The 26,629-nt window shown below is 40.6% G+C and overlaps 1 protein-coding gene and 1 non-coding gene across 2 annotated transcripts in view; both read right to left on the reverse strand.

Annotated features, from left to right (window-relative positions):
• The window catches only part of LOC124623038, a 156,467-nt gene that overhangs the window by 111,718 nt on the left and 18,120 nt on the right, over nt 1–26,629 (reverse strand). Inside the window, exon 2 of the mRNA XM_047148831.1 lies at nt 25,283–25,686. Coding sequence (XP_047004787.1) covers nt 25,283–25,686 — 404 coding nt within the window. The remainder of the gene's footprint in view (nt 1–25,282; nt 25,687–26,629) is intronic.
• On the reverse strand, nt 15,638–15,710 carry Trnaa-cgc. Its single transcript has one exon. It is a non-coding gene; the product is annotated as a tRNA-Ala (tRNA).

The raw sequence follows: 26,629 nt of genomic DNA on the forward strand, positions 1-26,629 counted from the left end.
TGCCATAAGAAAACCAAGTACTAGGCACCGCTACTTCGGATGGCGCAATCAGCAGTCGTGTGTACGTTGAGATGATATTAATTTTATTGCCTGGGAATAAGAACTTATTTTCGGAGAGGTGCCGTAGCATTAACATTATGATAGAGATCTTCAAGGCGTTGTAAAAATGACCTGGATGCAGAAAAAGTTATATGTAGTTTGACTGCTTCGTACTAATGTAAATCACTAAATGACTTCAATGAGACATACTCAAACGTTGCTGAGGAAAGACAGAATAGTCTGAATCAATGACACAGGAAAATTTCCTTGTATAGATACTTCATTCGTTATCAATACAAAGACACCTCCAAAAACTGAGATTCTTGTAACTTTTCCCGAGAAGCCGTAACAGGTCAACAAAGAATGAATTTTAGCTCATCAACAAGGCTTCTCTGTTAGTGAGACGACTGAAGGGACGAAACAATTAAATCAATTTTATGTTCAAGGACCTTACACCCGTGAACCATGGACCCTGCCCTTAGTGTGGTGGCTTGAGTACCTCAGCGATACACTTAGCAGTATCGTGGGTGCAACCACAACGAGGGGTGGGGGTGGGGTGGGGAGGGTATCTGTTGAGAGGTCGGACAAACGTGTGATTCCTGAAGGTGGGAAGCAGCCTTCTCAGCAGTTTCAAGGGCCACAGCCTGGATTATTTGCTGCTCTGGCCTTGTGTCATTAATCAAAATGGCCTTGATGTGTGTAACTGTGAACGGCTGAAAGCAAGGCAAATCTACAGCAGTATTTTTTTTTTTTCGAGAGCATGCAGCTCTACTGTGTGGATACATGATGAGGGCTTCCTCTTGTGTAAAATATTCTGGAGGTAAAACAGTCTCCCAATCGGATCTCCGGGCAGTGAATACCCAGAAAGATGTCGTCATCAGGTAAAACAGAACTGGCGTTCTGCTGATCGGAGCATAGAGTATAGATTCATTAATCGGGCAAGTAGGGAAACGGATAGGTTGAAATTAGATATAGTGGGAATTAGTGAAGGTCTGTGACGAGACGAACATTACAACTGGTCATGTAAAAGCAGTGCTATAAGTACAAAATGAAATAATGAATAAGAAACCAGGAATGCGGGTAAGCTGCTATGAACAGCATAATCAGTGCATTTTTTTAGCCAAGATAGACACGATGCCTAAACCCACCACAACAGTACATGTTGAAATGCCAACGAGCTTCGCAGATGATGATGAGACTGAAGAAATGTATGGTGAGATAAAAGAAATTACTCAGATAGTTAAGGGAGTCGAAAATTTAATTGTGATGGGAATGGAATTCGATAGCAGGGAAAAGAAAAGAAGGAAAAATTGTAGCTGAATATGGGCTGGGGCAAAGGGATGAAAGAGGAGGTTGTCTGGTAGAATTTTGCACAGAGCAAAATTTAATCATCGCTAACACTTGGTTCAAGATTTATGGAAGAAGGTGAAAGAGAACTGGAGACACCGAAAGATTTCACATTGAGAATATAATAGTAAGACAGGAACTCCAGAACCAAATTTTAAATTGCAAGGCATTTCCAGTAGCAGATGTGGACTCTGACCACAATATATTGGTTGTGAACTGTAGATTAAAAATTAAGACATTACAAAAAGTAGGAAATTAAGGAGGTGTGGCCTAGTTAGGTTAAAGGAAGCAGAAGTTGTAGAGAGTTTCAGAGAGATCACTACGCAACGATTGACTAGAACAGGAAAAGGAATACAATAAAAGACCTTTGAGAGATGAAACAGTTCAGGCAGCAGAGGATCAAACAGGTAAAAAGACAAGGCCTAATAGAAATCCTTGGATATTAAAAGAGATACTGAATTTAATTGATGAAAGGGGAAAATATAAAAATGTAGCAAATGGAGCAGGAGAAAGAGAATAAAAACATCTAAGAAAATGAGATTGAACAGAAGTGCAAAATGTCTCATCAGGAATGGCTCGAGGACAAATGTAATAATTCACAATCATTTATCACTTGGGGAAAGACTGATACAGCCTCCATGAAAATTACAGAGGCCTTTGGAGAAAACAGAAGCAGCTATGTGAATATCAAGAACTCATATGGAAAACCAATCCTAAGCAAAGAATGGAAAGATGGAAGATGTATATACAGGGTCTATACATGGGAGATGAACTTCAGTGCAATATTGGAGAAACTAAAGACAACGAAGAGGAAGATGATATTTGACATACTAGACTGCGAGAAACTGAAAGATCTTGTTGCACATAGGCCCCAGGAGGAGTAGACGACATTCCATCACAACTATGGACAGCGTTGCGAGAGCCAGCCAAGACGGAAGTCTTCCACCAGGTGAGCCAGATGTGTCAGATGTATGAGACAGGCGAAATACACGCGCACTTCAAAAAGAATATAATAATTCCAACTCCAATGAAAGATGGTGCTGACAGGTGTGAATGTTACTGAACTATCAGTTTAATAAGTCTTTGTTCCAAAATACAAACACGAACGCCTTGCAAAAGAATGGAATAACTGGTAGAAGCTGACATCGAGAAGATCAGTTTGGATTCCGGAGAAATGTAGGAATACGAGAGGCAGTACTCACCCTACGACATATCTTAGAAGACAGGATAAACAAAGGCAAATCTACATTTATAGAATTTGTAGCCATAGAGAAGACTTTTGACAGTGTCGGCTGGGATATTATATTTGAAATTCTTAAGGTGGCCGGGGTAAATTACAGGGAGCGATAGGCTGTTTACAACTTGCACGGAAATCAGACAGAAATTATAAGAGTCGACGAGAATCAGGGAGAAACATTAGTTGAGGAGGGAGTGATGTAAGGTTTTAGCCTATTCCTGATGTTATTCAAACTGTAAATTGAACAAGAAATGAAGGAAACCAAAGGAAAATTTCGAGTAGAGTTTAAAGTTCAGGGAGAAGAAATAAAAATTTTGAGTTTTGGAAATTAGAAATTTATGATAAGATCATCGGTCCCTAGGATTACACGTTACTTAATCTAACTTAAACTATCTGAGGCTAAGGACAACACACACACCCATGCCCGAGGGAGGACTGGAACGTACGACGGAAGGGGCTGCAGGAACCGTGGCATTGCGCCTGAGACCGCACCGCTACACGGGGCGGCCCTTTCAGGTTTGCCGATGGCATTGTAATTGTGTCAGATACTGAAAAAGACTTGGAAGAGCAGGTGAACGGAATGGACAGTTTCTTGAAAGGAGGATATAGTATGAACATCAAAAAAAGCAAAACAAGGAAATGGAATGTAATCTTTAAATGACGTGGTACTGATGGAATTAGATAAGGAAACGAGACAAAGTAGTAGACGATTTGTGTCATTTTGGCAGCAAAATAATTCATGATTGCCGAAGCAGAGAGGATGTAAATATAGACTTGGCAATGACAGAAATATTTTCTGCAGTTATCTGCCTGGAGTGCAGATATGTATGGAAGTGAAACATGGACAGTAAACGGTTTAGACAAGAAGAGCACAGAGGCCTTTGAAATGCTGCGCTTCAGAAGAGTGCTGAATATGAGCTGGGTGGATCATGTAGCTTATGAAAGGGTATTGGATAAAATTGGGGAGAAGAGAAATTCGTGGCACAGCCTGATTAGAAGAAGGTATTGGTTGACAGCACACATTCTGAGACATGAAAGGATCAACAATTTCGTATTAAGGGGAAATGTGGGGGTGAAATTTATAGAGGGAGGCGAAGAGATAAATACAGTTGGCAGATTCAGTAGGATGTAGGCTGCAGAAATTATTCGGAGATGAAGAGGCTTTGCACAGGATAGAGTAGCATGGAGAAGTGCACCAAACCAGTCTTCGGACTGAAGACCACAACAATAACGTGTCCAAGGATCCAACACACGATGCTATAAAAGCTGTGTTGTATCGGAGGCACCAGATTAAGAATGTGGCCTCAGGAGCATCTAGTTTTGAATTGGATTATATAAATTTGTAACTTATAGAAACATAAAAACGTAATTTGTTCAAAGAGCCATTTATATGATTAAAGGGTGTTATTGTAAGACCCTCTGCGTGTTTGATTTGACGATTGTTTCTTCAAGAAGTTGGGTCGGTAGTTGGAATGTTGAGCTTAGGTCTAAATAAATAGAATCACATGCGTCAGAGTGTCGTGTTTACATTATAATTAAATCATTGAATCTGGACTTTCATCTAAAATAATATTACAAATTACAATGCTTAGACATGCAATCTATATAAAACTATCACTGATGTAATACTGCTATATTTCTGTGGTGCTGGTATTTGACTTGGGAGATGTTAACGGTCTACGCTTCTGAGGCCTTATTCATGTGTCACATATAGGAGAATCTTTGAGACCTCTGTATTTACGGATCTTCGGTCAAAAACTTGCTGTCATCATACTCTTCTTTCAGATGCAAATTTCTATGGATATTTCAGTATAAATGCATAGAGAAAAGAAAAATTGTTTTTTTCTTGCATACCGAGTGAGGAAAGAATTGTTTTCGATGATTTGCGTGGTGACTATAGGGAACAGTGTTATCTATGATTTTACAGTCGTCTTATTCTGTGTAACTATTTTGATAGGGTATGAATAGAGGTAGTCTAAGTATTCAACGGACAGTGCATAGTTACCACAGAGAAAGTGCAACCATAATTTTTTGTACTCCGTAGATAATGTGATACGGGATGTCGGAGTATACCTAAGATGTTTCAGCTAATACTATAAAACTAGACATACTTGGTCCTTCTTCGAAAATGTACATCAATCTTGAATAAACCATGGGCGTATGTATCATTAGTTAATTTAAATATATGTCAAAATAGTTCTTTGCATGCTATTGTTAAGCTGTGTTTTCATTTGCCTCTAGTCCGTGTAACAGTAGGTGTCGGAAACGCTCCATCTTTCGGTCACTTGCAACTATAATATCCGGAATTTGTAGAGATTAGCATACCGCAACACAGCTCACAGGAGCAAGAAGCAGACCAACTGGTAGTATGCAACTTAATGTTTTTGCATAGCTTAAACGACTTTGTGAAGATGAACATTTATTCTGTGAATGAAAAAAAAAAAGGATTGTGTATGGGGTCTGGTAGTTACAGATGTAATGCTGTGCAGATAAGGAATGTCAGATTTAGGTTTTCGTACCTCAATCGGTAAAAACGGAACCTTCATAGGATCACATTTTTGTTCATCTATCTGCCCTTCAGTTAACACCACATTTCCTCAGAAACAGATAGAGGTATCAAGCCGATATTTATGCCAGACACTAAGCTCTCCAGATCCTTGTGGTGTAAAACATTTATGATTCTACGTCAATACAATGAAAAGATAGGACCATTTATATCACATATTTTGATAGTCGCAAACTCACTCATCAAAAGCTACACATGGACTATCTGTATACATCATTAAATTTTTACGGAATCCGTATGAGCTAGTATGACTCGTTAGTTGAAATTTAATAAAATAATGGTAAAAAATTTCTTGACGTAGAAATTAGTTTTGATCAATAGCCATTCGATATACACTGAAGCCCCAAAGATACTGGTATACGCATGCGTATTCAGATGCAGATATCTGTGAGATTGCAGAATACGGTTCTGCGGTCGGCAACGCCTATGTAAAACAACAAGTGTCTGGCGCACTTGTTCGAAAGGTTACTGCTGTTACAATGGCAAGTTATCAAGACTTAAATGAGTTTGAACATGGTGTTATAGTCGGCGCACGAGCGATGGGACACATGAAGTGGGGATTTTCCTGTACGACGTTTTCACGAGTGTACCGTGACTATCAAGAATCCCACAAAATAACATCTCTTCGATATCACTGCGGAGAATAAAGATCCTGCAAGATCGGGCCAACGATGACTGAAGAGAATCGTTCAACATGATAGAAGAGCGACTCTTCTGCAAATTCCCGCGGATTTCAATGCCAGGCCATTAACAAGTGTCAATGTGCTAGCCATTTTCAACGAAACATCAACGATTTTGGCTTTCGGAGAAGAAGACTCACTCGTGTACCCTTGATGACTGGACGACATAAGATTTACGCACGCCTGGGCCCGTCAACACCGACATTGGACTGTTGATGACTGGATACATGTAGCCTGGTCTGACGAGTCTCGTTTCAAATTGCATTGAGCGGATGGACGTGTGCGGGTTTGGAGACAGCCTCACGAATCCAAGGACCCTGCATGTCAACAGTGGACCATTCAAGCTGGTGGAGGCTCCGTAATGGTGTGGGGCATGTGCAGTTAGAGTGACATGGGACCCCTAATACATCTAGACACGACTCTGGCTGGTGACACGTACATAAGCATCTTGTCTGATCACCTGCATCAGTTCATGTCCAATGTGCATTCCGACCGACCTGGAAAATTCCAGCAGAACAGTGCGACACCCAACATGTTCCGCATTGCTACAGAGTGGGACCAGTACCACTCTTCTCAGTTTAAACACTTTCACTGGCCACCAGACTCCCCAGTCATGAACATTATTGAGCATATCTAGAATGGCTTCCAACGTCCTGTTCTGAAGAGAACTCCATCCCCTCGTACTCTTACTGATTTATGGACAGCCCTGCAGGATTTGTGGTGTCAGTTCCCTCCAGCACTACTTCAGACATTAGTCGAGTCCGTGCCACGTCGTGTTGTGGCACTTCTGCGGGCTCGCGGGGGCCCTACACGATGCTAGGCAGGCGTACCAGTTTCTTTGGCTCTTCAGTGTTACTCAAAATACGTATATTCCACATCTCATACAGGAGATCATTTATTCTGTGGTGTCTTACGTTGTTGATAAATTCAGAGGTAAACATAATTTGGTCATTTATCGTTGTATTTTACTTATGAATTTTAAACTATTATTCTTTGCATACTTTATCCAACTCTGTTTGAGACTTTATTGAATGCACGAGTAATTAATTTTTGGGTTGGAAAAAGCAATTCTTTAAATCATTTTTGTATTATCGATAACGTCTGCCAGACAGTTAAGTGTGATATGCAGAGTATGCATGTAGATGAATTAGATACGGTCAGACAAGTTTTTTAGCAAACTAAACGATTGTCATAGTTGAAAATTTTACAGTAGCATCGCTGGTCTGGGATAAATATTGCGTTACATTGTTTTTTACACTAACCATAACAATTATAAAATGACAGGCAAGTGTTTCAGAGACACACAGGGTGGCCATAGTAGGAGACATTTCAGTAGCGAAGCTGGTTTTCGTGGTATAAGCAAGTGTATTAAACCATGTGGTTAATTCATTAGAAAAGCCGAAGAATTTTTTCTGGGTTTGGAATATCTGAGATTGTCGGTGATCAATTATAGGCTCTTCTTAAGTACTACCACCCAAACGAACATTCGCCTACATAACGATTGTAGGAAGAACTCTCGATTATATTACTGTTACGATTACCGAACAATGATAAATTCAAAGTAGTAATAAGGCCACAGTAAAATCAATTGTATTATTAACTCCTAATGCAGTGAAGACGTTAGAGTGATTGCTGCACAGTTTTTCCCACCAAAGTAAGGTTATTTACTGAGGGAAAAGGTCAAGGTGTAAAGTGGCAAGCCATTTGGCTTCTCTCTCTTCACTTAACATGATAATTAATTGAACTAGGGAATGATGATGAGGTAGGATCCAACAACAATAGCTTGGAAGAAGAAATATGACTGCAGTTACTGTGTATGCTAACTTCTTGTTTTAATTAGCAATTTCACATTTAACCTGCAGCTAGGTCGATGCTTTGTTTTTCTAAGAGATCTCAGGGATCATAAATGCAATGGACGTAGGGCAGGCGATGCAGGGTCTGGCAGAAAAGGGTGGGGCTAAGTATGCAGGTGGAACAAAAGTATTTCTGGAAACACAGTCAGACAAAACTTTAGATAGAGAGAGAGAAGCGTTGTCAGTTTTAAAATTGCGTCGCAGTGTGTCTCCCTGCTGGACTACTGAAATTGTTCGGTTTTATGGCACGCTTGGACTCTGACTGGCCGAGAAGAGAGCTGTGAGATGGGAGAAAGAAATTTTATCAGCAAGACGCTAGTGCACTGCCTGTGCTAAGAAAAATGCGTTCACCAGATAAAAATCTGTCACTTTCAAACAACATGAAGATGTGGAGATCCCTTAGAATTAGCAGCTGGCCTCAGGCATTGTCCTTTAACTTTCCCAGGATCTGTTAAGCGAGGATCCCTGCTGGACACAGATACACTGACTGATAAACCTCATATGACATCATTAGATCGAATCAAATAGAAGGAAGTTTTTTGAAGAAGAAGGGAGGATAGAGAAATCAATGGAGTCTTTTAATGTGACATGCTTTCTTGGTGGGATATGTCGTTGAAGAAGCAGTTATGATTTTGGTGGCAGAGAGACGTATAAAATGAATGGCGATCATGTTTTATTGTGGTAAGGAAAGAGCAGGCTGTTCGATTCAGACTGACAAGACGAGTACTTCGAAGTGCGTCTTGGTTGCATGGTGAGCAGCAACAGGTGCTTGTTAAGACAATCCCTGAACAGAAATCAGTCTAAGTACTGCGGTTAACAGTATGACATCCGTCAGTGCATTGGTAGATGTACGCGTTTATTCCAATTTAACATTCAGCCAAGGAATCTGTGCAATCGATCAGTAGGACAATGGTGAGTTTTCAGGATATCAGTTGCGATTATAGGTGCCTATTCCGAACTTTTGAATTAACTTTGCCATCTAGAAGATTAATTTTATTTTTAAAGCTAATGATACATTTTTTTTATAGCTTCGTTTATTGTCAGAGATTCAGATCTCAGAATTAATTTCCTGATTACTCTTTATCTTCAACGCTGTGAGTCAGGTCTCTTCTATTGCTAGCTCTTTGGTTTCCATATTTTGAGAAGTGCTTGTGTGGACCAAAGCAAGACAAAATGTCCACCAAACATGGGTTCTAAACAGTATACCTTAGAAACTATGAGCGCTTATTTGTCTTCGATACTGCGAAGCTCAACTCTTCTCGTGAACGAGTGTTAATAGCCCCGACGTTTACGTTTTAGAACTCTTGTTTGCCAGACATTTTTGCTTCTAATTATCGTTCCTGTCAAATCTCTGAATACTGAACATTACTCCTGGGATACCCTGTGTATGGTGCTCATTCAAATGGTTCAAATGGCTCTGAGCACTATGGGACTTAACATCTTAGGTTATCAGTCCCCTAGAACTTAGAACTAATTAAACCTAACTAACCTAAGGACAACACATACATCCATGTCCGAGGCAGGATTCGAACCTGCGACCATAGCAGTCGCAAGGTTCTGGACTGAAGCGCCTAGAACTGCTCGGCCACTGCGTCCGGTGGTGCTCATTCAGTGTGCTTGAGGGAGACTCTTTTGAGCTATAGGTCATATTGAAACACAAAAACGTACTTATGTATTCATGTTAACGTCTCTAATCTTTCTGTTTGTTCTGAAGATTATAACGCTTTTAACATTTACGTACCAACGTAGTTTCATTAACCTTAAAATATGCGAAGCAAATTATCTGCATCGTGGACTGTCTCTTATAATAATCTTATCGTATTTCTTATGACTAAAATTTCACTGCAACATTCTGCAGTAGCGTTTGTAACTGCCTGGCTGTTATATTTTATCGAAAACCTAAAAAAACTATTCTTCAATGTTCACGAACAATTTTCTCTGTGACACTGTGACAAGATGGATGCTTTAAGGGAGTTCCTTGGCTACTTTAAGCGCATCTTGCTCCAAAACTTGAAGTGACAACTTCAGTTCCAAAATATGTTTGCCATAGACACAGAAAACCTTCTCTGCCATCTGAACAACGTTTAACTCTGTTTCCCACACGCTTTGTAACCAATCGTTGGTCGTCCAATTTGTGAGCCTGGTTATTCTAAGAACACGTTCAGAATCAGACTGTACTCCTGCTGAAAATTATGCTTGGCACACACTACATAACATCTACCTAGATTGTGTTACAGTTCACCCAGCTAGACAACATACTATCATACGATCACCTCTTCTGCGTCGCTTATTTCTGAATTTGCAATTACAGATATGATAATACTGTTGTCGCCTTCTGACGCCTCACAAGCACACCTGTATTTTAGATAGTCGACGAGGAATTCAGCATTTTCTGTGTGATAATTGGCAAACCAACTGAGACGCAAGTACTTTCAAACAGTAATTAACCGCCGAAGTGTCTTAAACCTAAAGTTATCTGGAACTGGATTATTTACTCGGATCGTGCTGAGAAGGTTTGTTGCGGTATATTGTGAAAAACTTTACAATAAAACAGAAGATAATTCTGAATGCTAATTGTTGAGGTGGTTGATAGATATGCTCCTGTTTTTCAGGTACTACTTTTACCAGTTTCCAGTATTTCAAACAACGCCGTAACAGCTAGTAAGAAACCGCTCAGCACAATCAAGTTTGTCGTCAGCAGTTTACACATTGCTGTTATTTTGTTCTTTGTGGTTATTACTTTAAAAATGGTTCAAATGACTCTGAACACTATGGGACTTAACATCTGATGTCATCAGCCACCTAGAACGTAGAACTACTTAAACCTAACCTACTTACCGACATCACACACATCCATGCCCGAGGCAGAACCAGATAGGTTCCTCAGTTTTGCAGATCGTCGAAAAACACATTCAGTGTCATATCTTCAGAGGACACTTCCGATTCTTGACGACCTGTTACCAAAATACGACAAGACTAGGCGAAATTATTGAATGCACTCATTCCGGTTAGGGCTTTAGAAAATAATTATTGTGATAGGAATTCCAGAATTTTAAACATGGAAATATAAATAGTTCTTACGTAAGGTATTGAAGTCCATTCTAGAACGTTAAATCATTTTATGCTGGACAATGGCTCCCTGATTTCTGCATGCAAATACACTACAAATAATCTACATGCGCAAAGAAACAAACGATTACAATTTTAGGAACACTGTGTGATTTATCCAAGAGAAAGAGTTTCACAAGTTGAGCAAGTCAATAACGCGTTGGTCCATCATTGCCCGTTATGCAAGCAGTTCTTCGTCTTGGCATTAAATGGGTTGTGGGATATGCTACTGAGGCATGTAGTGCCGAATTCTCACCAACTGGGGCATTAGATCGTCAAAACCCCAAGCTGGTTGTGAGTGAGATTCCTGGCCGAAGTTATAAATGTATTTAGTTTCCATCATTTTATGGTTAATTTAGTATTTTTGGAACCAATGGAAATCATTTCACAGTATTTATTCACCGTGTACCGTCTATTAGGTCTCCTGACTATCAGTTTCACCATGGAAAATTTTCTATAACATGTTGTTTGTTGTTGTAGTCTTCAGTCCTGAGACTGGTTTGATGCAGCTCTCCATGCTACTCTATCCTGTGCAAGCTTCTTCACCTCCCAGTACCTACTGCAATCTACATCCTTCTGAATCTGCTTGGTGTATTCATCTCTTGGTCTCCCTCTACGATTTTTACCCACCACGCTGCCCTCCAATACTAAATTGGTGATCCCTTGATGCCACAGAACATGTCCTACCAACCGATCCCGTCTTCTGGTCAAGTTGTGCCACAAACTTCTCTTCTCCCCAATCCTATTCAATACTTCCTCATTAGTTATGTGATCTACCCATCTAATCTTCAGCATTCTTCTGTAGCACCACACTTCGAATGCTTCTATTCTCTTCATGTCCAAACTATTTATCGTCCATGTTTCACTTCCATACATGGCTACACTCCATACAAATGCTTTCAGAAATGACTTCCTGACACTTAAATCTATACTCGATGTTAACAAATTTTTCTTCTTCAGAAAAGCTTTCCTTGCCATTCCCAGTCTACATTTTATATCCTCTCTACTTCGACCATCATCAGTTATTTTGCTCCCCAAATAGCAAAACTCCTTTACTACTTCAAGTGTCTCATTTCCTAATCTAATTCCCTCAGCATCACCCGACATAATTCGACTACATTCCATTATCTTCGTTTTGCTTTTGTTGATGTTCATATTATATCCTCCTTTCAAGACACTGTCCATTCCATTCAACTGCTCTTCCAAGTCCTTTGCTGTCTCTGACAGAATTACAATGTCATCAGCGAACCTCAAAGCTTTTATTTCTTCTCCATGGATTTTAATACCTACTCCAAATTTTTCTTTTGTTTCCTTTACTGCTTGCTCAATATACAGATTGAACAACATCAGGGAGAGGCTACAACCCTGTCTTACTCCCTTCCCAACCATTGCTTCCCTTTCATACCCCTCGACTCTTATAACTGCCATCTGGTTTCTGCACAAATTGTAAATAGCCTTTCGCTCCCTGTATTTTACCCCTGCCACCTTTAGAATTTGAAAGAGAGTATTCCAGTCAACGTTGTCAAAACCTTTCTCTAAGTCTACAAATGCTAGAAACGTAGGTTTGCCTTTCCTTAATCTTTCTTCTAAGATAAGTCGTAAAGTCAGTATTGCCTCACGTGTTCCAGTGTTTCTACAGAATCCAAACTGATCTTCCCCGAGGTTGGCTTCTACTAGTTTTTCCATTCGTCTGTAAAGAATTCGTGTTAGTATTTTGCAGCTGTGACTTATTAAACTGATAGTTCGGTAATTTTCACATCTGTCAACACCTCCTTTCTTTGGGATTGGAATTATTATATTCTTCTTGAAGTCTGAGGGTATTTTGCCTCTTTCATACATCTTGCTCACCAGATGGTAGGGTTATGTCAGGACTGGCTCTCCCAAGGCCGTCAGTAGTTCCAATGGAATGTTGTCTACTCTGGGGGCCTTGTTTCGACTCAGGTCGTTCAGTGCTCTGTCAAACTCTTCACGCAGTATCGTATCTCCCATTTTATCTTCATCTACATCCTCTTCCATTTCCATAATATTGTCCTCAAGCACATCGCCCTTGTATAGACCCTCTATATATTCCTTCCACCTTTCTGCTTTCCTTTCTTTGCTTAAAACTGGGTTTCCATCTGAGTTCTTGATATTCATACAAGTCGTTCTCTTATCTCCAAAGGTCTCTTTAATATTCCTGTAGGCAGTATCTATCTTACCCTAGTGAGAGAAGCCTCTACATCCTTACATTTGTCCTCTAGCCATCCCTGCTTAGCCATTTTGCACTTCCTTTCGATCTCATTTTTGAGACGTTTGTATTCCTTTTTGCCTGCTTCATTTACTGCATTTTTATATTTTCTTCTCTCATCAATTAAATTCAATATTTCCTCTGTTACCCAAGGATATCTACAAACCCTCGTCTTTTTACCTACTTGATCCTCTGCTGCCTTTACTACTTCATCCCTCAAAGCTAACCATTCTTCTTCCATTGTATTTCTTTCCCCCATTCCTGTCAATTGCTCCCTTATGCTCTCCCTGAAACTCTGTACAACCTCTGGTTCCTTCAGTTTTTCCAGGTCCCATCTCCTTAAATTCCCACCTTTTTGCAGTTTCTTCAGATCAAATCTACAGGTCATAACCAATAGATTGTGGTCCGAGTCCACATCTGCCCCTGGAAATGTCTTACAATTTAAAACCTGGTTCCTAAATCTCTGTCTTACCATTATATAATCTATCTGATACCTTTTAGTATCTCCAGAGTTCTTCCATGTATACAACCTTCTTTCATGATTCTTAAACCAAGTGTTAGCTATGATTATGTTGTGCTCTGTGCAAAATTCTACCAGGCGGCTTCCTCTTTCATTTCTTAGCCCCAATCCATATTCACCGACTGTTTCCTTTTCTCCCTTTTCCTACACTCGAATTCCAATCACCCATGACTATTAAATTTTCGTCTCCCTTCACTATCTGAATAATTTCTTTTATTTCATCATACATTTCTTCAATTTCTTCGTCATCTGCAGAGCTAGTTCGCGTATAAACTTGTACTACTGTAGTAGGTGTGGGCTTCGTATCTACCTTGGCCACAATAATGCGTTCACTGTGTTGTTTGTAGTAGCTTACCCGCATTCCTATTTTCATATTCATTATTAAACCTGCTCCTGCATTACCCCTATTTGATTTTGTGTTTATAACCCTGTAGTCACCTGACCAGAAGTCTTGTTCCTCCTTCCACCGAACTTCACTTACTGCCACTATATCTAACTTCAACCTATCCATTTCCCTTTTTAAATTTTCTAACCTACCTGCCCGATTAAGATACCTGACTTTCCACGCTCCGATCCGTAGAACGCCAGTTTTCTTTCTCCTGCTAACGACATCCTCTTGAGTAGTCCCCGCCCAGAGATCCGAATGGGGGACTATTTTACCTCCGGAATATTTTACCCAAGAGGACGCCATCATCGTTTAATCATACAGAAAAGTTGCATGCCCTCGGGAAAAATTACGGCCGTAGTTTCCCCTTGCTTTCAGCTGTTCGCAGTACCAGCACAGCAAGGCCGTTTTGGTTATTGTTAGAAGGCCAGATCAGTCAATCATCCAGACTGTTGCCCTTGCAACTACTGAAAAGGCTGCTGCCCCTCTTCAGGAACCACACGTTTGTCTGGCCTCTCAACAGATACCCCTCCGTTGTGGTTGCACCTACGGTACGGCTATCTGTATCGCTGAGGCACGCAAGCCTCCCCACCAACGGCATGGTCCATAGTTCATGGGGGTGGGGTTCTGTAACAAGAATTAATGAATTATACAAAATTCCACGCAAAGTTTACTGCCCACCATAGTTGCACATATTCGAATAGTACAGAGATCCTTATTTTGCCCAATGCAGCTACCGGAATTCGAGCATAGCTCTTTGACATTTTCTAGTACATATTCCTTCATACAAAGTCGAATAGGAAGGTGCACACTTTATCTGCTCCTTTCTTCGCAATACCTTCATTGTATACATGCACTACAGACTAGTTATTTTCATGATAACGTATAAAAATACATTTACACATAGCTGCTGAAGATACAGTGCGTCCTGTACACTCCGCTTTGGTAATAGAAAGTTTTGCATGAAGTCAAAACAAGTATCAAGAAGTGAATCACTATCTTTGCATTCTTCCTCAGTAGGTTTCATGCTCTTGGAGAACTTATCAGTTCAGAGTTTACGTACAACAAGCTCTACGACAGCTACTATTTTGGCAGTAACGTTCAACATAGAACTTTTCATTTTAATGTGAGTTCTTCTCTTTTCATGTATGTGTCAACTAGTGGTGGACCGAATGACAGCTGAAATGTTTAGTGAATTATTTGGCATGGCACTTACATGTAGTGCAGGAAATTATTTTTGTTTGAAACAAGTCGTACATCGACTGCGTTGTGAGCAAGTAGTCCAAATATCTAAATTCACGTGAAGAGTACGGTGACTTTTATATAGGAATGACTTTTACAACTGCAGCTGCTATAGCCCATTCGCCGCATATCTTGTGGACTCTTCTTCCGAAGCATTAATAGCTGAAGCCTTCGAAGCATTAATAGCTGAAGCCTTGTTACTCTGTTCCCTGTTATAGCAAAGATAGAAACAAAAGTTATACAGCACACACCAAGTCGGAGGAGGAGGAGGATATTAGTGTTTAACGTCCCATCGACAACGAGGTCATTAGAGACGGAGCGGAAGCTCGGGTGAGGGAAGGATGGGGAAGGAAATCGGCCGTGCCCTTTCAAAGGAACCATCCCGGCATTTGCCTAAGCGATTTAGGGAAACAGCGGAAAACCTAAATCAGGATGGCCAGAGACGGGATTGAACCGTCGTCCTCCCGAATGCGAGTCGAGTGTGCTAACCACTGCGCCACCTCGCTCCGTACACACCAAGTTGTTCAGTACATACTGACACAAGAAATAATAGGGAATGCGTCTGTGCTTCTGTGACAATTTGCTAAAAGAATCGACGCCTTGGCCATCCTTCTTCTACATATCGGGTTTGCAACATGAAAGCCAATTAAAAATGTGTTCTGTTTGTTTTTGTGATAAACTCTCGGGAACACCGCAGTATATCAGTACAATCATTTTCTGTGAGGTTTCCAAAACACTTGTCATAGCAACTAGAACGAAGCACAGCGAATAAAACACTACTTTGTCATCCTCTTTTGAGACGAAAGACGCAACGGTAAAAGTAATAATATATTCTGATACAGCATTGTACTGACCTACATTCTTCAACGGTTTTCCTTTCTGAAACTAGTAGTATACTCATGATCTTCCACTCTAGCTATTATTACAACTTTTTGTTCTTAATTTCCGGTATTACGTTCACCTTTCTTTCTTTTCTTGATGTTTAAGCAAATGTTCAGAAATTACAACAGTTGGACTACGAAAATCGAAACGTAATGCATGGTGTATTAGGTACTCGAAAGATGGCACACGAAAATGAATACCACTGGAAGGGCATAATTCCAGCAGTAAAACACTTTAAAAAATTACATTGCTGCAAATGTTTGTAGGGTGCGGAGTAAAACCATTTTCATGCAGAAAGATGTATCAGTATGTATAAAATCTTGTACCTTTCTTAATTAACGTTGTCAAAAACTGGATTAAGGTCCTTCTAAGATTGACTTTATAGTTATGGAAACAATGGAATAAGATGGAGCACGATTAAGACTGACTGGCATATTTACAAGGACTCCTTTGTGGAAGAGATGGTGCACTATTGCTCCTGCGGTGGGTGGGCTCATGTGTGTTTCGTGTGCAGACAGCATTATTGTTACATTTATATAGGAATGGCTACCATTAGTGACAATCAGCTGTTACTTTGAAAGACATAAACAACACTTATAAAGTCCTCTATTAAATTCATATTTAGTGGCCACATCTGCAATGATTTGTTTCTCATTCAGTGCTTCTGGCAATGGGAACAGTTAGTTAATGCAAGCATTTTAAGTACTTTTTGCATTGAAATTAACGGTACTAAAACAAATCGTTTTTGCTTTATTAAATTTTATTGTTACTTTTTCTGTAATTTGTTAATACGATTATTATAAGAACGCTAACAGGCATATCGGTCTGACCCTTGAGCAATAGCCTCAACGTTTTCCTGTGCATATAATACCAACTGACTACTTCTTTATGCGAGGTTTCCATATCATGATAAAGGAATGCAGTTCATCAAGTGTATAAAATGAAAGTAATTTTATCTATATGTTCTAAAAATTAGCATGTTTTTAGAATACGATGCAAGTGATTTAAGAAACAAAGATCAGTCCATAAACCTAAAACTTCTTCCTCCCTTCCGCACTTGTGCGTGTGCATTCATATATGGGTGTAGGAAGATGAATGATCCTCAGAACATAGAAGCATACGTACATATTATGGCCATCTTTAGTTAGTTTAAAATTCTTTTACCTTTTGTTTTCGAGAACCTTCAGAATATTATACAGTTTCATTCGTTTTCTTTAACAAAATTTCAGCTTTATGGTCTAACTAGCCTCTTCCCCCTGGTTTCACCCCTATACTGAACACACCAACTCCTTCCCCTCGCTGTGCTCACCTCTCCATCCCTCTGTCTGTCCACCTCATTCTCTTATTTCGATTTGTCTATTGCCTTCTCCCTAATCTCTGTCTCTTCATTCCCACCATCTGTTCTCTTTGTCCAGTTCCTCTACCTCCTCCCTCTTCCATCCCCTTCAATATCCATCTCAATGTGTCACCAGCTATGCTCATTGACACTTAGATCCCCTGCAATACTGTTCCATAAACCTGGTTGATAATACCCACCTAACATACCTGTCGTACAGGGTGGGCTACACTACAAAGTCTTGTAAATCATGTATTTTCCCCTTACACAAAGAGTGTCATGCAAAGCAGGTCGGCGAAGTAGACTTATAATATTCGAATATAACAAGCCTGTCACGCAGGGCAGCCTACACGTCCAGGGCTAGGCAACTGTTTCTACAGCCCCTGCAAAACTGTTCCATAAACCTGGCTGATAATACCCACATGACATACATCTTGCAGGGTGGGCTACACAACAAGAAAATCATGTATTTTCCTCTTACATGTAGGCTGTCATGCAAAGCAGATCAGTGAAGTAGACTTATAATACTCCAATACAAGAAGCCTGTTACGCATGGCAGCCTACACGTCCAGGGCAAGTCAACTGTTTCTGCCCTCTGACGTACATGCTGGCCTGGAAAGCAGGACAGGATAATAGTGTTCCCACACAACATGCCTTTCATGCGTGGCAGTCTACACGGCAGAAACACGAAGAAAACTTGTTTTGGCCACATCTCCAATCCTGTAAGAGCTAGGAGGCTATAAAACAGTACTGACACTCGTGAGGAGTGCTGTTTCTCAGGCAAAATTGATTGAAATCAATACTGTGGTTTGGGAGGATAGCCCAGACACAGACACAAGCACTCTGTTTTATACACACAGCACATGACTGGGACTGACTTTAGCTCTACATGCCACAAAGACTGAAAATTGGATTAACGTACTTATTTTTACATAATGCTCTGATTCCACACCAGCACCAGGAGGCCTTCAAGGGAATCTAGAAGTCAACTAGTACTTTCTTGGTAGTAAAAAATATGTGCTCTAAGATTAAACAATATGTATTTCATGTTTAATGGAATTTCCTCTAAGCATTACAAATCTACTAATCAGTTCACACCACTGACGCCGCCACTCTTAGGAAGTACAGAGATATTTAACTTCACAGAAAGAGATGCGGGTGTAAGGTGCAGAGGCCATATTCAGACAAAAATCGCAGGCTGTACCAAAACTAAGATATAACAAGTGGAATGCTGGCAGATAGAATCATGAAATGTCAGTTTAGGGCATCACACTAAGATAACCGAGTCTTATGATTTTCCGTATCTGATAGTGATGAGGCACACGACACTTCCGAGTAAAGGCTGCTGTAAGTAGGCTGTTTAGGTTCTTATGTTAGTAACGCGACGTAGCGCTCTGTATGTAAATCCTTGACTGTGTTGTGTGCAGTCTGTGGCTGGTTGGACTCACTGTTGGAATATTCGCTTGTGTAGTGTTGGGCAGTTGGATGTGAACAGCGCGTAGCGTTGTGCAGTTGGAGGTGAGCCGCCAGCAGTGGTGGATGTGGAGAGTGAGATGCCAGAGTTTTGAGAGGCTACTATAAGCGGACGATCTGGACGTGAGTCAGCCAGAAAAAGGAAATTTGTCAAGATGGATGTCATGAACTCATAGATATATATTATTACTTTTGAACATTGTTAAGGTAAATACATTGTTTGTTCTCTATCAAAATCTTTCATTTGCTAACTATGCCTATCAGTAGTTAGTGCCTTCAGTAGTTAGAAACTTTTATTTAGCTGGCAGTATTAGCACTCGCTGTATTTCAGTGGTTGAGTAACGAAGATTTTTGTGAGGTAAATGATTCATGAAAAGTATAGGATATTGTTAGTCAGGGCCATTCTTGTGTAGGGATTACTGAAAGTCAGATTGCGTTGCGCTAAAAATATTGTGTCAGTTTAGTGATGATTAGAATAAGTAAAGAGAAAACTGAGTACGTTGAGTTTTGCTCAGCTGCTTGAAAATCAAATAACGTAGAAGTTTACCAGCACAGTCATTCATAATTTTTCAAGGGAATGATTCACTGCTCCTTATAATATTATCAGACAAACTATTAGTCACCACTTAAAAGTGAACATTGGGGCGCTGAAGAATTGTTAGAGCGATGTCATGTACCGCCCAACGATTTAAGCCAGAACAATGAAGTGATGTACATAGACCAGCCGTTAGCAAACAATCAGTTTAGAAATATGGGTCGACAAAGAGACAGAATGGCAGAAAGGAGGAATAATGATGGGATGTGCTCATGGCCACACCAGGAATGTAGGTGCCAGAATTGTCGGTGTATTATCGCGCATCGTCATATCACTTGCAGCCATGTAAAACGGTGTCAGAACACAGTATGGAAAATATGCTAATCGAGAGAGCCTGGAGACGAGTGCAACGTATTGATAATGACCGTCGGTTTCAAACCAGACAATAATTGCCGCATCATGACTCAAAAAGTTTCCACACAAACACTATGATGGGAACTACAAACTGTGTACTTTTAGAGTCGTGCACCTAGCAAAATGCAATTGCTCACAGTTGCACATTAAGTCGCCCGTCTCCACTGAGCCAACTGACACAACAACTGTAATTATTTTACATGACGACAAGTCGTGATTTTGCATGTTTAGAAATGAGGCTGTAACACCAGTAATCTATAGATTAAAGTGCTTTCCGTGTACGTTCTCTGCTGACATTGTACACTTGTGTATCTGCATGGTAAATATCTTTGGTTTTTAAGAACTTATTAATATTTGACGTTTTAAGAAACTACATTGTAGCTGTGCCTTTCATTTTATATGTAATACTCTGTGAATGTAATCATGACTCAAAAAGTTTCCACACAAACACTATGATGGGAACTACAAACTGTGTACTTTTAGAGTCGTGCACCTAGCAAAATGCAATTGCTCACAGTTGCACATTAAGTCGCCCGTCTCCACTGAGCCAACTGACACAACAACTGTAATTATTTTACATGACGACAAGTCGTGATTTTGCATGTTTAGAAATGAGGCTGTAACACCAGTAATCTATAGATTAAAGTGCTTTCCGTGTACGTTCTCTGCTGACATTGTACACTTGTGTATCTGCATGGTAAATATCTTTGGTTTTTAAGAACTTATTAATATTTGACGTTTTAAGAAACTACATTGTAGCTGTGCCTTTCATTTTATATGTAATACTCTGTGAATGTAATAGTTTATAAATATTCTCTATTTTTACTGGTCCACAAGTAGTGAAGCTAATTGTAAAACCCGGAATAAAGCCCCGACACCATGGACGTAGCTTGGCGGATCTAAAGAAGGTTACCAAGGCGCTCAAGGCGCTTGTTTCCTTTGTGGCGAGTGGCAATTCGAGTTCTGACTGTGATAATGAATAGAATGAATATTCGAGTTCTGAGTGTGACACTGAGTGGTCGGTGGCAGCCATGATCAGCTATTGTGGTTAATTTCGATGTATGAATCGAGGCAAGAAGAGCTTGCGAGCATCTAAATTAGCCTCGAATGGAATGTTAAGTGAGAATGTTAAGTGACCTGTCGAGCAAGGTAAGATTATTGGCCCTGTTTGGTTAAATTTACGACTCCAAGAAGCGCTATATCAGGGCATGGCTAAAATCAAAAACCATGGTTGCTTTACCGCCAATTGTATAGCCACAGTAATTTGCCACACGCGCCACCACCTTCAGCAGAACTGGTATCTAAATATTTACATCCAATGTACCAGGTATGATGTACCGAATAACAACTTTTTATGGAACTCATAACTTACATGTGCACACCCACGACTATCCCCAATCACATTCCTAGACAGGGTCCTTTCGAAGTGAATTAAGACCGAGTGTCCAGATTTTATTTAAGAAACAGTTTTGGCAGAAAAATATTTTGCAATTTTTATTAAATTTGTGGAATATGAAGTTTGGTTAGTTTCCTGTAGAGTAGTAAATGATTTTCTCGACACAAATTTTCATCTTGGAGTTTCCTAAACTGTGTTCACAAAGAATGATTTTCATTAAGTAAGAAGTTGCCAAGCAGTATTATTTCCCTTTGAGCGAGTTTGTAAACAGACGTTTGTTTCAAGTTATATATTCATTTATGAAGTCAGTTTGGCTTTGAGTCCAATGATAGACTAGTCGCTAGGTCCCCTTGTTAACCGTTTGACTAATTTTGCACTAGTCATTATTCTTAAAGGTGTTACTAAACATATTTGCCATTTCCTCGATTTTGTGTGTTACGATTTACAACTAATTACGGTTCTTAAAAACCATACCAGCTCAAGGGACCACCTAAGCTACTTTATTTGTGTGGTAAATGAAAGTCAAGGTTCCTTCTGAGCAAGTGTAGCAAAAAAATGGTTCAAATGGCTCTGAGCACTATGGGACTCAACTGCTGAGGTCATTAGTCCCCTAGAACTTAGAACTACTTAAACCTAACTAACCTAAGGACATCACAAACATCCATTCCCGAGGCAGGATTCGAACCTGCGACCGTAGCGGTCTTGCGGTTCCAGACTGCAGCGCCTTTAACCGCACGGCCACTTCGGCCGGCGAGCAAGTGTAGCAATCGGTATATTCATTAATTATGCACCAATTTTTTTATAATATTAGCAGCTGTACTACCTATTTCCATAGAGTATTGTAACCGCATGTGCAAATTTCTGAAGCCTATGGTAATTACTACTGTTCCAAATCATGATTTTTTGTGATAGTTCATTAAGAGAATTGTAGCTCATGATACTGCCAGGCAGACTTTAATAATAGGTTCATATTCCCTTCGGTATTTGTTCATTATACTGCATAGTAATTTTTGCACAATAGGAAGTGTTATTGTGAGACAGTGTGTACTGTTTTATTTATTGACCATTCTATATTCTGAACAAGAGTTAGCTGTTGTGTTGTTCGCTAGGGCAACTAAGCGTACAATTTGGAGAGTAACTGTGTTGGAAGACATTAGTTAGGGCCCCAAGTGAGGAAAGTTTTCTTAGGCGAAGTTTATTTCCACTTTGCCATAAAACTTGATATCGCATTGCCTAATTAGACTAGCGACTGCATGTATATATAATTACAGTTTCCCCAAATATTATTATAATGTCAGGTCAAAACCCTTCGCTTTGTTATTGTTTCTGTTTCACTTACTTCGCCATTACTAAATTATAGTCAGATTCTCTGTCATTACGTACAGCCACGATCAGGCTAAACGGTTCTCAGAAGGGTTCCGTTATTGGAGAGGCTAATTTGGTAACTGCCGGTAGTGTTACAATACAAGACAACTTCTGTGTTCTTAGGGCAGCACACATGTGTTCCTTAACCTACCCCTGTCGCACCACAACTGAACCCCTGAATAATAGGTTCATATTCCCTTCGGTATTTGTTCATTATACTGCATAGTAATTTTTGCACAATAGGAAGTGTTATTGTGAGACAGTGTGTACTGTTTTATTTATTGACCATTCTATATTATGAACAAGGGTTAGCTGTTGTGTTGTTCGCTAGGGCAACTAAGCGTACAATTTGGAGAGTAACTGTGTTGGAAGACATTAGTTAGGGCCCCAAGTGAGGTAAGTTTTGTTAGGCGAAGTTTATTTCCACTTTGCCATAAAACTTGACATCCCATTGCCTAATTAGTCTAGCGACTGCATGTATATATAATTACAGTTTCCCCAAATATTATTATAATGTCAGGTTAAAACCCTTCGCTTTGTTATTGTTTCTGTTTCACTTACTTCGCCATTACTAAATTATAGTCAGATTCCCTGTCATTACGTACAGCCACGATCAGGCTAAACGGTTCTCAGAAGGGTTCCGTTATTGGAGAGGCTAATTTGGTAACTGCCGGTAGTGTTACAATACAAGACAACTTCTGTGTTCTTAGGGTAGCACACATGTGTTCCTTAACCTACCCCTGTCGCACCACAACTGAACCCCTGAATAAATAGACGTAAATGTCTTGGACTATCTGAAACACTGGAAGAAACGAAACAATTGACATGGTTGCAATTTTACAGCTCTAACGGGGTGATCAGCAATTAATGACTTCAGCTGGATGCGGTATACGGGGCTAAGATTGTGGATTCCCTTCCTGTCCATTGTCAAGGCTAGGGCCGGTGTTACATTGCATTAGTCTGATAGCTCTTAAGGATCGGTGATTTTTTTCACCGTTATGTTTATTTCTCTCGTTCCTATGCCAAGCTAGCTAAGAGACGTTGTAACTAAGCAAACTATTCCGTCATCTTGCACTGAAAGAGTAGCTTGCCTTGGAGGCGGGAGGAGAGCAGATTTTGATTCTCACGCTGGCTACTTGGCCGAGCGAACAGTGTACTTGCGAAATGCTGATTTCAATGCGTTACACATACTCTATATGAATCTAAAGAAGTACTATTAAATATTAGTCAATCGTTTACATAGTTTGTATAAGAAATTCTATGGATAACACAACAATACATTTAAAATTTCGTATCAAGTACGTCAGCACTTTCTGAGAGTCAACTTTTTACCTAAAACACGTCCTGGACTGTAATGCATTCATCTATAGTACCAAATGAAGCTACAACCAAGATGACTAGTTGATATAATCTAATTATTACAATTTTTCTTTGGGTTCATTAGACGGATTTCTGATTTCATTAAAAGTTAAATGGAAAAGTAATATTTCAACATGTTTTGGCTCTGTGAGTGTTTTAGAGAAACGGAGAGTGGATGTGGGGTATACGTATAGCGAGAACGCGACATTTAGTTCAAACAATGTAAATGTATGTGTGAAAATAGTTGATGTGCATGAAGGGAGTTTGTGATTAATGACCAGAGAGAGCTAGACGTCTAAAAAGGCGGCCTGAAGGGGCGTTGAGTATTAAATTCATTAGTAAATTACTTTGTGGAAAGAAATCCTATTTTGTTTTCATTAAATATTATTTAGTTTCGGAATTACGAAATTTCTAGCCTAAATTATTTGGGGTAATCCGATTGGCTGACATTACAAATGCCGCGAGTATACAAGTGCTCGAGATGATGCCATTGGCTGCTTAACACACTAGCCAATACGAATTCAACATTTCCCACGCGTTTGAATAGGGCTTTGTTTTTCAGATCCATGAGTCGTTATAGTCGCTCGGGAGGCGTCTTTTGCTAAAGACCTATGCCAAACCTGTACCAAAATGAAGAAATTCGCACGTTTGACCAATTCTCGTGTCGTTGACGAAAAGCAACTAAAGTGTTGTGTATTTAGTGAAAGTTTGAGTTTCGTAAATAGTTTATTTTAGAAGATATTTTCGTGTGAACATTTCATGTCGTACATAAACTCCACGTGGCGTGTTTCGCGCAGATTACGAAATATTACGGCGTGCACTTCTTACAAGAAGCTCACTAAACGACTGAGTATGTTCACTCGCAAGTAGTAGTGGGCCAGCGATTGTTTAGAATTAAATTTCTTCTGGATGATTTCGCGTGTGAACTTCTAACAGAGATAATCAGTAACATTGCATAATTGATGTTGGGATGATAAATACGGACTCGCTAAACATGTCCTGTGTTTCTAAGTAAATAAACCAATGTAAGGTAAATTTTAGATATCCCGAACGCTCGATAGTTTAACAAACTTGCAGTTACTGCCATCGAACTGGAGTTTTGTGGCCTTTTCTTAGTCGTTATTTAGTCGAATTTTCGTCAACGCTGTTTTTATTGGCTAAACCTGTATCTACCATCGCCGAGTGAAGGGGCAGACAACCAGAAACCTATCCAGGAAGATGAGCTGATTGTGTAAAGCATAGTGCGAGGACAACCCGGCCTGCCGCAACGTGATGACTTTCTATGACTCCGCAACGTATGTGACACACGGTGACTTACCACTTTGTCCTGCAAGAGGCTGATCTTGCAGTTGAGGACGGCGGTGTCGCCGACCTGGACGGTGACGTTGGAGACGTTGAGGCCGTCGTCCTCGAAGTGAGGTCCCCAGCGGTGGTCGTGGTGGTGGTGCTTGTTGGCGGGCGAGTGTGTGTCGAAGATGTGCGCCAGGAGCAGCGGCGCCACCGTGTGCTGGCCCGGCCGCCGCCCACTGCCAGCGGCACCGGGCGTGGGCGCCGCGTGGGCGACGTGCGGGGGCGGCGGCGGCGGCGGTTGGGGAGAGGCGCTGCTCTGCAGCTGCGCCGCCTCCGGGGGCTGCGGCGCGCCAGCGGCGGCCGGCGACTCGCTCAGGCTGCCGGCGGGCGTCGCCGTGGTCGCCGCGCTGCTGCTGGAGGCGGTCCCGGGTTCTGCAGGCGTACCAACAGATCTGTTTGTGTGCAGTTAATCCCTAGGAACTGTAAGGAGTACAACTGTAGAATTCACATATTTCACAAGATGTGAGGTGTCATTTATTTCGCTGGTTTGTTTTTTTCCTAAATTCTAGATTTACTGAAACTCGGCAGATAACCGAAGTCAGTTCACTGCGTTGCGCACTGCTGCAGAATAATCCGGCAGTTAGCAGTAAGCTTTTTATAAAGAGGCAGTGGTAGCAAACAGACCTGACGGCACAGCAGACTTCTTTTAAACAAAGCGATGGTCAAAGCAATCGCTTGGTTAAAAAGAAATCTACAGATACGTGCTGGCCCCTGTTTGAATTGTACAACAGGAGGGATTCTTCCTTCACATCTACATCTACATATACACCTACGTGATTACTCTGCTATTCACAATAACGTGCCTGGCAGAGGTTCAATGAACTACCTTCAAACTGTGTCTCTACCGTTCCACTCTCGAACGGCACGCGGGAAAAACGAGCACTTAAATTTTTTTGTGCGAGCCCTGATTTCTTTCATTTTATCGTATGATCATTTCTCCCTATGTAAGTGCATGCCAAGAGAATGTTTTCGCAATCGAAGGAGAAAAGTGGTGATTTAAATTTCATGAGAAGATCCCGTCGCAAAGAAAAACGCCTTTGTTTTAATGATTGCCACTCCAATACACGTATAATGTCTGGGACACTATCTCCCCTACTTCGCGATAATACAAAACCAGCAGCTCTTCTTTGCACTTTTGCGATGTAATCCGTCAGTCCCACCTAACGCGGATCCCACAGCGCACAGAAATACCCCAGAATAGGGCGGACAAGCGTGATGTAAGCAGGCCCTTTAGGAGACCTGTTGCGCCTGCTAAGTGTTCTGCCAATGAATTGCGCTCTTTGGTTTGCTCCACCCTCTATATTATCTATGTGAT

This window comes from Schistocerca americana, chromosome 7 (assembly GCF_021461395.2).
Source record: "Schistocerca americana isolate TAMUIC-IGC-003095 chromosome 7, iqSchAmer2.1, whole genome shotgun sequence".
NCBI classification, from domain to species: Eukaryota; Metazoa; Arthropoda; class Insecta; order Orthoptera; family Acrididae; genus Schistocerca; species Schistocerca americana.